Source organism: Orbicella franksi, chromosome 3 (assembly GCF_964199315.1).
Source record: "Orbicella franksi chromosome 3, jaOrbFran1.1, whole genome shotgun sequence".
NCBI classification, from domain to species: Eukaryota; Metazoa; Cnidaria; class Anthozoa; order Scleractinia; family Merulinidae; genus Orbicella; species Orbicella franksi.
The window spans coordinates 32,135,599-32,152,058 of record NC_138147.1 but is presented as its reverse complement, the minus strand read 5'-3'; the positions used below and the strand labels follow the sequence as shown (position 1 = coordinate 32,152,058).

Here is a 16,460-nt window from a genome sequence, read left to right as displayed (position 1 = left end):
AGGCCAAACTATAGCAGGAAGGCTTAACATCGCTGACCTCTTCGATCGAGAACGTGTTAACAGTATCCCGAGGACAAACATTGTAGACTAGATAATGCTTTTTCATCTCATAATCTTAATCACGTCATGTTTAATTCCCTAGCTAAAACACCCACCTGTCCTATAAATAAACCAGCTGAAACCGATCACTTATAACTGACGAAGCGCGTGTGATGTAATCCGGCTTGCACTTGATTTTTGTTAAAAGTGATAATTTTTGTGCATGTTCTGTACGTTATGTTTAGCACAGAACATCACCGTCCCAATACAGAAACTGCATACTGTATTTTGCTTCAAGTTTCTTTCACGGAGGTATTTTTCTTTTATTTTGTAATTTATCCTAAATTATTTTAGGTAGCATGATTAGACTGCCCAAAACTCCCTGTTGGATATTACAATGTGATATTACAATCTCCCGCAATCTAAGAGATGGTCATTTTTGGCAATATGAGAAATGATATTTTTAGAAATCATACCTGCACTCATCAGAACTCAAACTCAATTGTGAGTGGGCTTCGCTATCCTACAGAAACCCTCAACACCCTATGACTCAGGGAAAGGCGAAAGGAAGTCAAGCAAAATGAATGATTGGTGAGGTGAAACGTGGAGTAGTATACACGTGTTTACAACTGGATTAACTATTTGGCAGTCGGTGCTTTTAGGGACGTCTTTGGCATCCAGACATCTTTATGAACTAAAAACTTTCATCATTTGCCACAGACTGCGCCATAGAGAAAATTCGACATGAAATACACTAAGCTGCCGGGGAAAATAGATCAATACATCTTGTTACTTGTAAATTTACTGAAAGTGTCCCAGAATTAATTGAAACAACAATATTGTACTTGAATTTACAAGATCGGCGAGCACGGGTACCACGGCCGACGGAACAGGCAATACAAAGTATCTTATATGTAGCTGCTGACTCAGGCAATGAAATCCATCTTTATTCACAGATTCTCGTTTCTGGCTTATCGCCAGTAGTGTAAACATCCTTTGATGACGCAAACCCACGAATAGTTCCCACTTACTCAACCTTTTTAAACTCGTTACTGACAGGAAATATGGCAAGCACGAACTACAGTACGTGAAAGTATTTCCTTAGTCACGTTTCCTTTCAGCGCTATAAGTATGTTCTTGAAATGTTCTTGTCTTCAGAACTGATATTGAAACTTACAGTGCTCGGCTAAACCGTCGTGAGAATTTCTGGATTTTTTTTACCCTAAGCCCGAAGTAGCCCTGCAGTCAGTGAAGGGACGTTTCACTCCTAATTTGGCCTTGGAAGCGCAGGGTTCTCACATGACTAAAATGCTGACCGCGGATATACCGAGTTAAAGTGAATTTTGTCACGTACCGGTTCTGTTAGTTATCATATTTCTTTGGAGTCTTGATATGAAACCAAACCCGACTCACTTAACCTCAAACAGTAAATAAAATTCCGATACAATGCAATGCCTGTAATCCGATTGTGAACCGGCGGTTCACTGGAGTACACTCGATCCCGCTTAACTCGTACTTAGTCTACAGGCTCGGTCACTAGTGAACGGGAAGTGAACAGCAGTTCTGGGCACAAGATCAACTCCTCTCTTGTCATTATATAGCGGGTTGCATGTCATTTACTCTTTTGTTTATCTATTTATTTGTATTTCTGTTTTCTTTTTCTCTCTCTTTCTTCATTAATTGATGGTTTGATCTATTTATTGTAGTTATACGAGGTCAGGAGCACAACACCCGCCCGGATATCTTGCAATCTAAGTTGGACTGTAAACACTCCGAATGTTCTTTTTTCACATTTTGAAGTAATGACTCGGAGGGAAGCAATTATAGACTGTTCACAGCCCTCTATTTTCTCGTATTTTTATTTGATCGTATGCGCGGATAGAATCCCAAGAGAACTGCAAGCAAGATTGGGGACGAGGGACGAGGGGCGTAAACGCGTGTTGACTGATTGCACTGCATGTCTCTTTCAGTTTCAGCGTGGAAGCCTTTTGTCTGATAAATCTTTGGTTTCCCAAAACAAGTAAGCAATATACACCCGAAACATACACTACTCGCCGGATCGTTTTAAAGTATGGCATCAGGATAGATCGATAAAGACCATTGCGAAAGCTGGGTTGAGAAGAGAAATGGACCTTTCTATCTATTTTAACGATGTCACGCTTTTCCGATTTTTTCATCCAACGACGACTCGGAAGAAGCCTCACCGCTCGATTTATCATGTAGAAATATGCGAAGTTTCGTGGGACTCCGTTGGAAATTAAACTTATGAAAATATGCCCCCCAAACTTGCCAAGTTACATAGGGATTTTACGCCAGGGCCTATAGGGAGCAAGCGTTGCCCCCTGTATACGTTTCTTTGTAAAAATTGGCAATATAGCCAGTATTGCAAACTGAACAAGCAAATAGCTTACGTCGACTAATATGTATTAAAAAATTGCCTTCAATTCGTGGTGGTTCATTGGTAATTCTCAGTGTTTTGCTATTTGGCGGCCAGAATGAGTAAATACTGACAGAGATTTATGTAAAGTCATTATACTACGAGGTTGATAAAGGGTATTTTCGTGACCCGTGATCGGCCCTTTTTATTTCCTGTGAAATGTGAAATAGCCATTTTTTCCCTCGTGAATCGTGATTTCCATAGTCGCCGTGAGCCGTGATTTTCCAAAACGTTCTCTTTTATTTTCCGTGAAGCGTGAAATGCCAATGTTGTATTTTCGTGAATTGTGAAAGGGCTGCTTTATTTTCCGTGAAACGTGATCTATACCCCCCCTGTACCACCCTCTACTACTGGTAAACTTTTTGTTTTAATACATTGCAATCAACTTCCGCCAGACGCGTTTTGTTGTAGGACCTGTAGCTACCTAAAATTTCTAGACAGAAAATTATTTAACACCACGGTGGGCGCTAATCCCTTGTATTATTAGCAAGTTATCTGAAGTATACAGTTGAAACCAAGACATAGCTCTGGATTAAAACAGTATACAGTTAAAACAACGGCCCAAAATGCTTACGACGAAGTGTCTAACTGTTTCCTTGCTGAATGGGCAGATTCCAAGACTTCCTTTCTTTCAGTATAAAATAAAGCATTTGAAACCCTCGCGGCGGGGTGTCATAGCTACCCCGCATAGGAGTCTAGGCTTAGGAATTTTATTTAGAAGTTACATGGCATAATTTTGAGTCAAGCACTCCGGCAGGCTTTCAAATGACTGAGCATAAATATAAACAATTTTTCAACATATAAATACAATATTATGTAAAAGTTGTGAGTTTTAGTTGACCAGTGCACTGTTTTCCTTTCTCATAGCGGGTATGGTCTGGGGGTGGGGGTTTCCATATTGCTCGTTTTCAGTGTCACGCAATTCCAAAGTAGATCAAAATAAAAATCACATCCGGTCAATAGATAAAGTCCAGGATCTGGGAAATAAAAGAAGGTAAATATGCAAAGACTATCGCCAAAATTCTGATCACAGCAATTTTTCTTATGCGAGATACGCGGAGAAATTTTTTACCCAAATTTATAGAGATTTGTATGGAGACGCCATGCTGGTGCCCATCCGTATGGGCACCAACATGGCGGCCGGAAACCAACAGAAACATCTGTCACTGAGTTTTGCTACAAAAGCCTGAATTTATCCCTCAAGGAACTCTAAAACATTAAAATAATACTTTTTCTGAGACATGAACTGTTCAGATGGTCAAGTTCCTCGAAATAAGTCACTTTTTTAACCATCATGACCGCTCTATAGGCCGTCATGTAAATGCCGCGTTACGCAAAAGCTTAGAAATTCAAGCGTACTGTATCACAAAACCAAGAACCCATTCGGAGCGAAAATTTGTATGAGTATTAGTTTTCAACTGCTCTTATACATCATTAAAGTAAAATCTCAGGAGGATCAATAGTTTTGTAGTTCGAATTTTAGTGACGTCATGTGAAAACCAGCTATAAAAAGGACGAGGGTACTCGCGATTCGTCGTACCTTTTAGGAGTTAAAAAAAGCGGTTTTGGTACCTCTATAATAGGGTGTTCAACCTCAAAAGGTCCACAGCGGGAGGTTTTGCGAGACCTTTTAGGACATTGAGCTGAAAAGTGCGACAGGAGATATTTGAAAATCGACTGAATTTCAATTTTGTCGCAGAATTGCTACGTCACGCCACGCCCTACAAAACAGGATCTTGGTACCCTGTAATGGGTTCTTTTCAAAATTTCTGAAGAGCACTCCCGGCCCTCCCGGGCTATGGTCCGGCAGCTGACTCGGCTCGTGCGATTCGTTCCTTGCCAACAATGATTAATTTGTATCGTCAATGAAAGTAGTTTGCTATTTATACGTATTTAAAGACATGAAACATGAAACACGGTTTGGCAGGTTTATATGGCGTACAGGTGAATAAAAAGTATCATAACTGTGAGGACTGTGTGAGATGCAAATTTCCTCCAAAAAGATAAACGGTCATAAAACGCTTTCCTTCGGAAAAAATACAACAACAACATCCTCTTTATTACTCTTTTTTCACTAATTAATACAGAAATATATAAAAAAATTGCTAAAAATTTGGGTTCTGGCAATCAGAATTGAAGTTGATTGTTTATGCTTCAACAGAGTTTTTCCCCTGGTATATTGACGATTTAGGTTGAGAAAACTCACGTCCTCCAATGATAACGCTTACAGCCGATTGCACATTTTGCTCCCGTTTATCATCTGTCAACAAGCGGCGACAAATTGTCTCCACCGTGTATTTTATTGTTCGAGTTTGCAAGTAGATGAAATTTGCATGAATTAAAGCTTTATTCACATCGGGCAAGACTGATCTTGCCCGATTTCCCGCCAAAAGACAACGGAAATTCACACCCGCTAGAAAAGAGATTCTGGTGTGAATTTCCTGTGCTGCAAAGCTAGCCAAAGTCGACATGAAGTATTTTTGCGTTTAGCGCAAAGCTTTGAGAATGGCGTACGATATTTAGAAGCTCAAGCATCGTCACGAAAGGAAATACAAGAAAAGCTGTTGATTGTTTGAAGTTGATTGTCCTTGAATCGAATTGAATCGAATCGAATTGAATTGAATTGAATTGGAGTGCGAAGAGTCGTTGTCTGCGTTCAGTCACGATATCTTTTCATCTCATCAGTCGATATCGAGGTTTCCCTTTTAGTTTCTGCTTCTATTTCTGAAAAACCACGTGGAAAAGAAGTGTCGATAAATAGAGCGTTTCTATTGGTTTTTCGTTGCATAGTGTGAACTAACCGCATCGTTGATTGGTTCGTTCCAGTTTTCCGAGCGAATAAATGGATGCTGATAATGCAGGTTCGGAAGCCCGCGTGGTTCGATCGACGATGGTGGTGTGAAGACTTTGCGGTACAATTCGCTCTTCTAAGTAAGGCAAGTGGAATCCTTCCGCGTTGTGGATGGCCTTCCTTGTTTTTCTCCTACGCAATCGAAATGTTGCACTGAAATCTCGGTAGTAGCATGAAAACTGGGATGGTTTATTTGACAGTATTATAATTTTCTAGCGCTAGACAGACTGAAGTGGATATCGAAGTAAGTTGATTCTCTGTGACTGATAATGGTTCTTTATCCGAGGTTTGGCGTTTAACGGTTCATTGTCTGCAAAACAAAGTAGATCTCGGACATCATTAAGTCTTCAATGCATATTGTTTTATGTTGCGGGTATAATTTTTGGTTTGATTTCGCTCTCATAGGCGGTGTAAATTTCATTGTTTACATCGGAAGTTGTGTTTGTTTCTTCTTTGTGCAAGTAGAACAAAACTAATTCATGTGGCTTCTAATTTTCTTGCTTTTAGCTAAAACCTGCCTTACTTTGTAAATCTTCGGGCACCTGAAAGTTTGAAAGTTGAATTCCATGCATTTAGCCAAGCTAAGGGCAGGTCAAACTTTGATAGACAAAAATTGATTGTTGAGTTATCAATTCAATCTCCGAAAATATGACACCAGACTTTGACGAAAACTCTTGTTATTACACGATAGCCTCATCACTGGACCAAACAAATCTGCACTGAAGAATAATTCTTGTTCTCTTGGCTGACTTCTGATCACAGTAAGCTTATATCATTAGAGTATGTGGAAATTTGACCTTTTAAAGTTCCTTTAATAATAATTTGCATTCTTGTTTAAAAACTCTCCAAACTTTAAATGGCGGGTTCGGTGATGAAACATTTCCATCCATGGCTGATTATTTAGCCATCCCCTGCAGCCATCCCCTGCAGCCATCCCCAGTTGAAACTTCTGATCCAGCCAGAATGTTGTGTGATGAGAAATATTAACAAATGTTTGATTCTTTTAATTGGTTGATTCATCCACCATGATGTCAGGTCAAGGAGTTTGATCATTTACGCCCAGATTGTGTCTTCATATATTGTGTCTTCATCTCCAGCGTTGCAAACATGTTAACATAACAAACAAATCATGGGCAACCTGACAGTGTTGTTGTCGGCACCAAGAGTAATGACCTCCATCGGGTTCTGTAGTTGTGAATTCATTTATCAGATTGTCAGCCAATCAGATTTGAACAGAAGTCCATGAACTGATGAGTTGCAACTTTGAATCAGTCATAGCTGTCATTGTTGATGTTCACCGAAAAGATTATGGCCCTGGGATTAAGAATAAACAATGACTCGGTGACTGGACATCTAGAAAAAGAGAACTCTGTTCCAGCGTGTATTTTCTAATGCAATATTGCAATATTGCAAACCATTTTTCTTTATATAATTTGGCTTGCTGAAAATGTTGGGTGTTTGTTTCTTTCAGGTCGCGATGTCTCAACAATCCTCCCAGACATCCAACTGCTCACTTGAGCCAATAATGTCCCAAGAGACGTTTGATCATGTCTTTGAACATGTCATGGGTACTTTTGAAAATCAGCAAGACTTACACAAGTACAAATTTTGTTGGTGCAATTTAATTAATATACCTGGAAGCTGTTGGTTAGAGGTGATAGAGATAAGACGATGACATAGGGAGGAGACTAAAAAGCGTCCTTTTTTCAAAGAAGTCCATTGACATTTTATTTTTTTGCCCGCTTCATGGTCGCCCTCACTCCCTTTCACTTCATTTCACTTTTAGCCAGAACCCCCTTGGGGTGTTGGGCCGGGCTCTTACTCCCCAAGCTTACTTAAACACACGCTTGCTTTGCTCAAATTGACAAGACCCAATAAAACAGTAAGTCCACAATGATGGTCATGAGTAAAAGGTCCAGCAGATGTGAAAACTTTGGGATCATGCATGGTCCAAACATGGGGCTTAGTCTGTGTGTTTGACTTTCCTGTATGACAACAGGTCTTAGCGGGCGGGGGGCACTGTCGGTTTAGTATTTTTCCAAAGAACACAAAACAGTGATCCTCGTTGGTGTTCACACACAGCTTCCAATCTCAACCTTAGTACGTATTGAACAACAAAGTACCTTCCATGGACATGTGAGGTTGTCCTTCGGTAGCATGTTGGGTAATTAATAAAAGAGACTGATAATGCCGTAGATCGACAAAAAAGCTTAGAATAAAAAGAAAAACAGTAGCTCGAGGCCTCAATATAATCATCCCTTGTACCTACCACGAGCTTAAAGTTAACAAAGTTAGAGTTAACTTTATCAGTGTAAAACTTGTTATTAAATGTTACTGTGTCTTTTTAGGATTCAGACTGAATGTCAGATGGCACCAACGATTATACAGCTAACAGATGAGAATATACATGGTATGTTTTTAGCTCACAGTATTAGTAATGGTTACAAATCCTTTTGGATATACATGTATCAAGGCAAGAACGTAACTGGGTAGGAAACAGGGTTGGAAACTTGCTTTCTATATCATGTACTTATTTTCTGGTTGTACTACAGGACAACATTGGTATCAACTTACCTACATGTACATGTGGTATGTATGTATGAACTGTATGTGCATGCAGGTTAATTGAATCTAGGTTTTGTGATTTCAGAAAATGTGCAGATGACCCTGGACTGTGTTGGCGTCGTAAGACCTGAGGTATAACACTTTTGACTTTAAAGTTGTAATTCTGTCAAATCTGTTTAAACTGCAGCCCCTTCTCATATTATTATTTAAGGCTCAATTTTGTCTTTTCAGTCAACACTTTCCATAGTTTCCATAGAATTCCGAAAGTAACAGTCCCGCCAAAAATAACGCCTTCCCGAAAGTAACGTTAATTTTTTACCTTCCTATTGAACCGTGATCAATTAGTCACAATGTGACCATTACTTTTGCCCTTCAGTTTCAACAATTGGAGCCTGCACTGTTTTTGTGGGTGTTACTTAACATTCATAAAAGGAACTGTTAACTTCATATTAGACATGTTACACATCTGCTTTGTCTGAAATGACTATGAGTAACTGTACAAACGTTACGGCTACCCAAAAGTTGCAGCCCCTATTGCCTGCTAAATGCAAAAGTAACAGGGCTGTTACTTTCAGAATTCTACGGTATTTAATTGCCCTTCATATTTTTATCACTCGCTAGTTTTCTTGAAAAATTGTAAAACAACAGGCTTTGAGAGTCAGATTAGTGTTGCTTTTAATTGGACAATCAGCTTGCAAGCTTTTTAGAATTTCAAATTATATTTGCTTGGCAGGGTAATGAATTCCCCCTGTTATTGCAAGACAACAGTTTTCGATCAGATCTCGTTGGACAAGAACTTACGCATTTCAAACGGGAACCAGAGGAAAACCCAATCATCCCATCGACAATGGCCACTCCACCTCCAGAACAGCCCATTCCGCAGCCATTAATAGTATGCAATACTGATTTTCCTGGGAGTTATGGTTTCGACCTTGGTTTCCAGGAAGAGAAAGGGCCTGTGACAAAGTCAGTGCAATGGACTTATTCGCCATCCCTAAAGAAATTATTTGTGAAAATGAGATGTATTGTACCTCTTAGATTTAAACTGCAAGGTTAGGACATTGCTGTCTGACTTACTGATTTTCTGTTGACCTTTTTGTTATTTTCGTGGCTCTAAAAATGTGCTCATGGCAACTTGGTCTTTGTTGCAGTTTTTCCACCTCCTGCATCCGGTTTGTATGTTCGAGTGGTGGTGATATACAGACAGCCAGACCATTATCGGGAAATTGTAGAAAGATGCCCCAATCACATCACCCAACACAAGGATGGTTAGTTTCCATTTTCTTTCCTTGCATTTCCAAATGCATTTGCTACTTCAGAAATGAGAAGAAATCCAGTCAGCTATTTGGGTGTTACACACTTGTTTTTATGGTAGATGTAATGTTATGTGTAGATGTACTTACCGGTATGTACATGTACTGTAACAGAATGAAAATTAAATTTTACAGAATTAAATTTACGCTGTACATGTAAGATGGTAATTCATTTACATGTAGTTTCACTGTCACTATCAGGCCATCATGCTCCTAAGCATATTCTGAGATGTGAAAATCCAAGAACAAGTTATGTGACCTGCCCAGAGACTGGAAGACACAGTATAATAATTCCTTTGGACTCACCACAGGGTAAGTTGGAAGCTTGGCAATTTCTTGGGGCTATGATGACTGATGATATAAAAAGATTCCAGAGATACAGTACTACACTATGCCCTCACAAGTACATGTTAGTTACTGCAACAACAAGAAATACCCTCAGCTGAATCTTTTAATCAACAGTCATCCCCAGTAGTAATTATGCTGCTTTAACAGACAAAAACATTCAGTTATATTTTGTAGATCAATGACGGATACAACACACCATTTCATAGTAAATTCAATGTTTCTTTTCATTTTTATTTTGTAGCTGGCAGTGACTTTGTGACCAATATGTTCCAATTCATGTGCTTCAGTTCATGTCCTGGTGGTTTGAATAGACGGCCCATCATTGTGGTTTTTACCCTGGAGTTAAAGTAAGTTTTGGATTAATATGGTACTTAGAAATCAATTTTTTTTGTTACTAAAGTGCATGCAATGCTAGCATCACTATTTTCTCAAGCATTGAGATTCATGTACAAGATACGATAATGATCAGAATTTACGTGTAAGCTTGGATTGACACACAAGCTAGTGAGAAATCAGCACTTTGCAAGCATAATAAGGGCTCCGAAAAAATGTGAATTCCAGCTTGCCCTCTGGACAAGCAGCTCTCAAATTTTGCTCGCCCTGGGCAAGTTTTTAATTTAGTTGGTGGACAACTTGCCCAAACCCTTCCCCTTCGGCCAGCAAGTAAGAATGGAAGTTACTTGCCTGCCAGGAAAAACTACTTGTCCCGGACTACTGTCCAACAGCACTGTTTTCAAGCCCTGAATTGTTGGTCCTAATATTGTGAAAAGTCGTAGGAATAACAATGATCTCAATTTGAAGTCCAGTGTACTCAACATACTGTAGGCGGCATCATGTAACAATACAAAGTACAAAGAAACACTCACAGGAAATGTACTTGAAAGAATCAACTGAAGGGAAAGTCAATTGAGCTAAACATTAACTTCTGTTTATACACTAGCAAAAACAGCTATATGTTATATATAGAAGTATTTTGTACCAAAAACATAACAGTCAAAATAGCAACATGTACATTGTATACAATGTACTTTCCTGTTTTATTTTTTCAGTAATATGGTATTGGGACGGAAAGCCCAAGATATACGCATATGTGCCTGTCCAGGAAGAGATAGGACTATTGAAGAGAACGCAGAAGCTAAACGAAGGTCCAATCAACTGGCAGCCACTTCTGTAATTTCTCAAACTGCAAGTGTAACACCACCCCCAACCCCTCAGGTATTATCAGCCCCTCATACCCCTCCAGAGGAGCCAACAACATCCACTGGTGAAACAAGCCATGTTCAAATTCCAAAGTTAACCAAAAAGAGATGTAAGTGTGGAGTTCCATGTACAATTCCAAAAGGTAAAGGCTGTAGCGTAAAGTGACTAAGAGTATCTCTCCTCTCCCTGGATGGGATGCTAGTCCATCGCAATCCCACCCTCTCCTTATGGCACATTTTGTCTCTCAGGTTACTGTGCCCCTAGGATGTTAAAATTATTTTCTGTTCTCCAGTTTTCTTTGCCTTTGTGGAGAGACACTCTTATGTCAAATTGAGGACACTGACCAGACCAAAACAGTCCTAATAAACTCTTGAGATATATTCCTTTGTACTTCATGTATGTCCCATTATGTTCTTGTACATGTAACAATAAATTTCAAGGTGTCTAAAACTTACAAAAACAGATTCATCATCAAGCTCAAGCATCCAAAACCTTTTTGCAGAAAGTTAATGCTAATTGCTGAATTGAGATTGTTATTATCACTATCACTATCGCTATCGCTATCATTATCATTTTTATTAGCAAATTTAAAAACCTTCTTAGTTACAAATTTGCACTCAAAACTCAAGTTTTTCCCACCCTTGGCCCACCAGAGACAATAAGGTTGCATATAGCATTGCTTGGAACCACGCCTTATGGCCACCTTCTTATTATGGCTACTCTGTTCTGGTCCTTTCCATAGTTCAGTCAGTCATTGTCTTATTTTAATAACCCCTTTGTTATGGCCAATCTACTACTACAGCCAGATTTTTGTGGCGTGCAAATGACCAAAAATGGGGTTCCACTGTGCTTGAAATGAATGTTTTGTTTTTTAATCTGATTTCAGGAAGTGTCATAAAAACTTGCTTCTTTTTATTCTTGTTTGAATCTTCAGCACATTCCATCATGTCATCTGGGTTTGAAGTCAGGGCATTGACTGTGGATAGAAATAGACTAAAGCGAATACGGACTAATGAAGATGAGGAGATTTTTACGATACAGGTTAGTAACACTATGTTATCAGCGTGAGACAAAATGAAGTAATGCTCAGACTAATGGCTTCCTGTAGAAAAGGAAAGGGGTGAGGAAATGTTGGGGTAGTGTGTCTCTAAGGACCATTTTCATGTAGGGAGTGGGGAGGTAGGAATCTCCAATGGGCAACAGAGTGTTGAGCCACTCCACTGTATAAGTTTCAAGTGTCTTGGAAACACCCCCCCCCCCCCCCAAAAAAAAACATTGCACAGCACTTGCACGACATTGAAGTGAGGTCTGCAGATATTAGAAAATTAGTGGCATATGAAATAGAATGAGGGGTTAAATATTGTTAAGTGTCATTCTCTAAGTCATTCATTGTAGAACATTATGGAGCAATGTTGACAACTTTTCAAGCAATTTTTTCCTTCAGTTTAGACAATAAGAATATTGTGCCCTTCAATAGTAGCCCTCAGTCATTAAGGAGTTAATCATTTATAGCCTTTTTCCTTTATTGTAGGTTAAAGGCCGTGAAAAATATGAAATGTTACTGAAAATCAAGGAAAGTCTTGACATTATGGACATGGTTCCACAGGCTCAACTTGATAATTACAGGGCAAGGTACATTAAGTCTCTAGTAGACATACAAAGGAATTGGAACAAGTACTTATAATTACTTTGACCTGCAGTGGTACATGTACATGTTATTCAAGAATGCAATAGAGAATGTAGACTGAATACCATGCTGTAGAATTGTACTACTGTGTTGATTATGCCAGCACTAGGCCTGATACTTCAACTACACGATGTACTATACTCTTGAAAGTGGGCCATCAAAGAACGTACTGTTTTTGGACTGAACAGTATTTAAAAGTACTCACCATTTTCAATTTCTAAATATGGTGTCTTGTTCATAGACTGACATGCAGACTCTTTGGTTGTTTAAGAGTGCCGCATGGGACCCCCAAAATTTATTGGTGCCCCAGACTACATGTATCAAGGGTTTGGGATACTATTATGGTATGACAAATGGTGCTTACCATTTGTCTTACCATTTGTCATCCTGGAATAAACCTGTTGGGGTGAATGTTTCATGTAAATAATGGTAAGGGTTTTTCAAAATCAGCAAACCAACCAAAGGAGATAGTGTTTTATACCATTTTACAATTTGATTTCCCATAATTGTTTTTGGCTGGCGAGAGACTGGAAACTGGAAAATGAAGTAAATGTCAAGGAAATTTCCCCTGTTCTGTTCCGAACGGAAAGATAGGAAGGACTACTTCTGGAGGTAGTCTTCAAATGTTCGATTTCTGAATTGATTTTCCAGAAAATTACTGTTCCATTTGACTTTCAACTGAAGTTGGCAAAATGGCAAGCACCCCTCGAGATATGATGTTCTAGAGCAGACAGGGCCCTCTGCCCTTCAATTCTTTTGTTTGTTATGAATTCAAATGACTGTGTCATTAACTAATGGTTTGTTTATTGGAATTTACAGCTGTCCACCTTGTGGGAGAATGAGGAGTTCACAGAATTCACAAAATTCGAATTCACAAAATTCAGATTCTCAAAACTCTTCAGATTCTCAGCCAGTAAGTTTTCTTTTGCCTTTTTATAATTACTCCCTGACTCTAGCTGAATGGTTCTGGCTTTATTCATTTGGTAAGTTAAATAGGGTGGTCGAACGTGAAGTTTTGTAAGTGAAAAAGTGTTTTTGCTTGCAGTGTATTATTGGTTTGTTGACTCTATGGTATATTGACTGCTTTCTAAGCTACATGTAGCTAGCGGCTTAGTACACTTCAAGCCCTAATTTATCATGATCTTCCTTACGTTTTTTCTTCTCAAAAAGTCGCTTGACTAGACCTAGCTCTCTCTTGGTATTTTATTGTTATACCATCACAGGTATAAAAATCTATGTACTGTTATTGCAACAGTTTGACCGTAATGAGACAGAATTATTGTGGATTAATACTATTAATATAAATCTAGGCAGGGGAGATGGACTAGGGGTCTTGGGATCAGGCTAGGATATTGAGCAATGGTTACTGGTAATAGCACAAGATTCATAAGACACAGGATGACCAATAGTATTTATACCTATTAGCGTGATTACACAACTCATTGTAATTCAAAGTAAAATTTTATGGAAAGCTGGATAGATTTTGGGCACTTTTGCGTATCTGTTGATCATAGCAGTTAGTTACTTTACAGCAATTGACTAGCAGTTTTTATATTTGCAACTTTGCGTGGGGGTCTGTCTCCGGGTCTACTTACTCAGTATCCAAGATATTGAGGTAAATTTACTAATCATGCGTTATTACAGGATGAACTGGAAGGTACTCCACCGGCTACACAACTGTCACGTTCGGACTCTGGCTCCTCGTACCAGTCTCCTACGTCCTCCCAGCACAGTTCTGGAGGAGGGACTGGGATCAATGCTGTGAGGTTTACTCTGAGAAGAACTGTCTCGTTAGACAAGAAGGGCTTCCAATCATAACTTGGTTGTTATTTAGGAATATTCACATCATCAGAGAGGGTTTTTTTATACTTAAAGTTGTTAGGTTCCAGTTTTTAATAGACCTTGATATTTTGTGCTTACAGCGAGGACAAGAACCATAACACTTGACAGTTTTTGGGCATGTTTGCATTGACTTACTTTTTTGTAAGAATTATGGCTCTTCATTCAGCATTTTTCACTGTTTGTGACGTGCTGGTCTTGTACAATACATAATAGCCTCTTCCAGGTGTTCAGTTAGTTGGGCGCAGTGAGAAAAACGGTGAGCAAAAACGGGAGAAGTGAGAGAAAGCAAAGGAACGTTTTCGCTTTTTCTCGCCATGCTTCTCCCCCATTTTTTTGCTCGCCATTTTTTGCTGCACCCCAACTACTGTAACTGAACACCTGGAAGAGGCTAAATAATGTAACAAGCCTTGAGTTTATTCCATAGTGGCAAAAAAACAAGTAAAATGTCAAGTGTTCATAGTTCAAGTGTCATTACTGGTAGTAATAGTCACCATCACTGATGTCTCTATAGCAACTGTTACTCGTGTCACCCAACAATGTTTCTCTCGTTGTTTGACAACCTAAATAATGACTGCGAAGAAGACACACGTTAAGGTATTCCGTGGTGATATTTTAGAATGTAACAAATCAGAGACAGCTCTGTGAGATGTTTATTTTTCCAAGAGCTGTAAAGAAGATTAGATTATTTTTATATTGTAAGTTTTTGCTACCGAGAAGCATACTTCTATAATTTATGTAATAATAATTTGCTTATAATAGGTGCAGTTGATAAGTAGATTGTCGCGAGGTTAATGCTGCAATACATTACTGAAGTGGTTCAGTTAAAAATTATTTCAGTGGGAGCTAATTATTTTTTTTTTTTGATTCATGGTTTGATTTAAAGTTTTAAACTGGTAGAGGTACAGTCTACCTTTCATGAAACATTGGTTTAACTTAAGGCAACTACGACTGGTAGAAGACTAGTTTTCAAGTCAAAGATGTAGTTTTATATACATAACACACTTTCTGCAAATGCCTGACAACTTTGGAAAGTTTAAAACTTCCCCCTCTCTCCCTGTGCTGTTATTTTAGAGGGTTACCAATGATAATCATGCTGTGGTTTTTAAACCTTAAAATTGTGGAGGGTTTAAGGAGAAGTAGTTTACCTATTTCATCCTCCAATTTGCTGGAAAAACCAAACTGGTAGAACTAGATATCTCAACAGTCTTTTTTAACTAGCTCACTTGGAGTAGAAAATGTTCTAAGAATATTAAAACACTGAGATCGAGGGGAAAAAATGAATGACACTCTTTCAAAGTTGATTTTAGTTTCCTTCTGCAGTGCAGAAAATCATTCTAAATTGCATGTAGATAAGAGAATGTACCATTTATTTGGTTTGTTGTGTTTGCGAAGACCAGTTGTAGGTCAGACATATCATATGTATATATAATTGTATAATACAATGGGTTGGTTTATGTTGTTGTTAACAGTTAACATAAAGTACAGTGCAAGGTGCTGCTGTTCATGAAATAAATGCTAAGATATAAGACTTGTACCTCAGTCCTGCTTGTGTCATATCCCCCTGAACCTCCTATCTGAGAGACCCGAGATCAGTATGGAAACTCTCATAACTGTTTTCTTATGTTTTCCATATCTCTCCTTGGGAGAATTTGGTTTATCATTTGTCATTGTCTGTTTGTTTTTCTGTTATATGTCTTGATCTTTCTCAGTCATAACCATTTTCGATTCAGGAAGGGACGTTTGAAGTTTATTCCACTGGGACATTTGAGGATTAACAGGCAAATGTTTCTGGGAAACGCTTTTTCAAGTGGAACACTTTAAAAAGTGTTTCTCAGAAGCATTTGCCTGTCAAAAATAAGTTGATTGCTTTTAGTAACTTGTGTTTCATTGTTGGTGATAGCAAATATTCTAGGGTATAGCGAGCTCGAGTACGAATTGCAGAGTGAACTTATAACTTCATCCTAAGAAATGTCGATCTATTTTTACATCCATGTATTACTGAAAAGAAAAGAATGAAAAATGTCAAAACTAAGAGGGTTTGAAAAAATACAACAGTAATTTAAGATATAATGTAAGTTTTAAGCTTTGATTTTGTTGAGGCAGGGGATGACAAATTGAACGTGGTTTTTAGGGTACATTTTTGATGATCTTGTACTCTGAATGTTTCGCAAAGTAAAT

General features: G+C 38.6%; 1 protein-coding gene across 3 annotated transcripts; it reads left to right on the top strand.

Annotated features, from left to right (window-relative positions):
• The first annotated feature begins 286 nt into the window (after positions 1 to 286).
• LOC145482079 (cellular tumor antigen p53-like) lies at positions 287 to 15,827 on the top strand. Of its 3 annotated transcripts, XM_081460669.1 has the most exons (14): positions 287 to 351; positions 5,303 to 5,412; positions 6,799 to 6,926; positions 7,676 to 7,737; positions 7,978 to 8,024; positions 8,626 to 8,944; positions 9,044 to 9,160; positions 9,407 to 9,517; positions 9,795 to 9,900; positions 10,603 to 10,895; positions 11,688 to 11,794; positions 12,285 to 12,385; positions 13,260 to 13,353; positions 14,085 to 15,827. In XM_081460669.1, exons 2-14 carry the CDS (start codon positions 5,323 to 5,325, stop codon positions 14,256 to 14,258), a joined length of 1,749 nt encoding a protein of 582 aa, XP_081316795.1. In that variant the 5' UTR covers positions 287 to 351; positions 5,303 to 5,322; the 3' UTR covers positions 14,259 to 15,827. The 3 variants fall into 3 exon arrangements, with proteins under 3 accessions (XP_081316795.1, XP_081316796.1, XP_081316797.1); XM_081460670.1 differs by lacking the exon at positions 287 to 351 and having other exon boundaries at positions 5,167 to 5,412; positions 10,603 to 10,862; XM_081460671.1 differs by lacking the exon at positions 287 to 351 and having other exon boundaries at positions 5,327 to 6,088; positions 14,085 to 15,826.
• Positions 15,828 to 16,460: the final 633 nt, after the last annotated feature.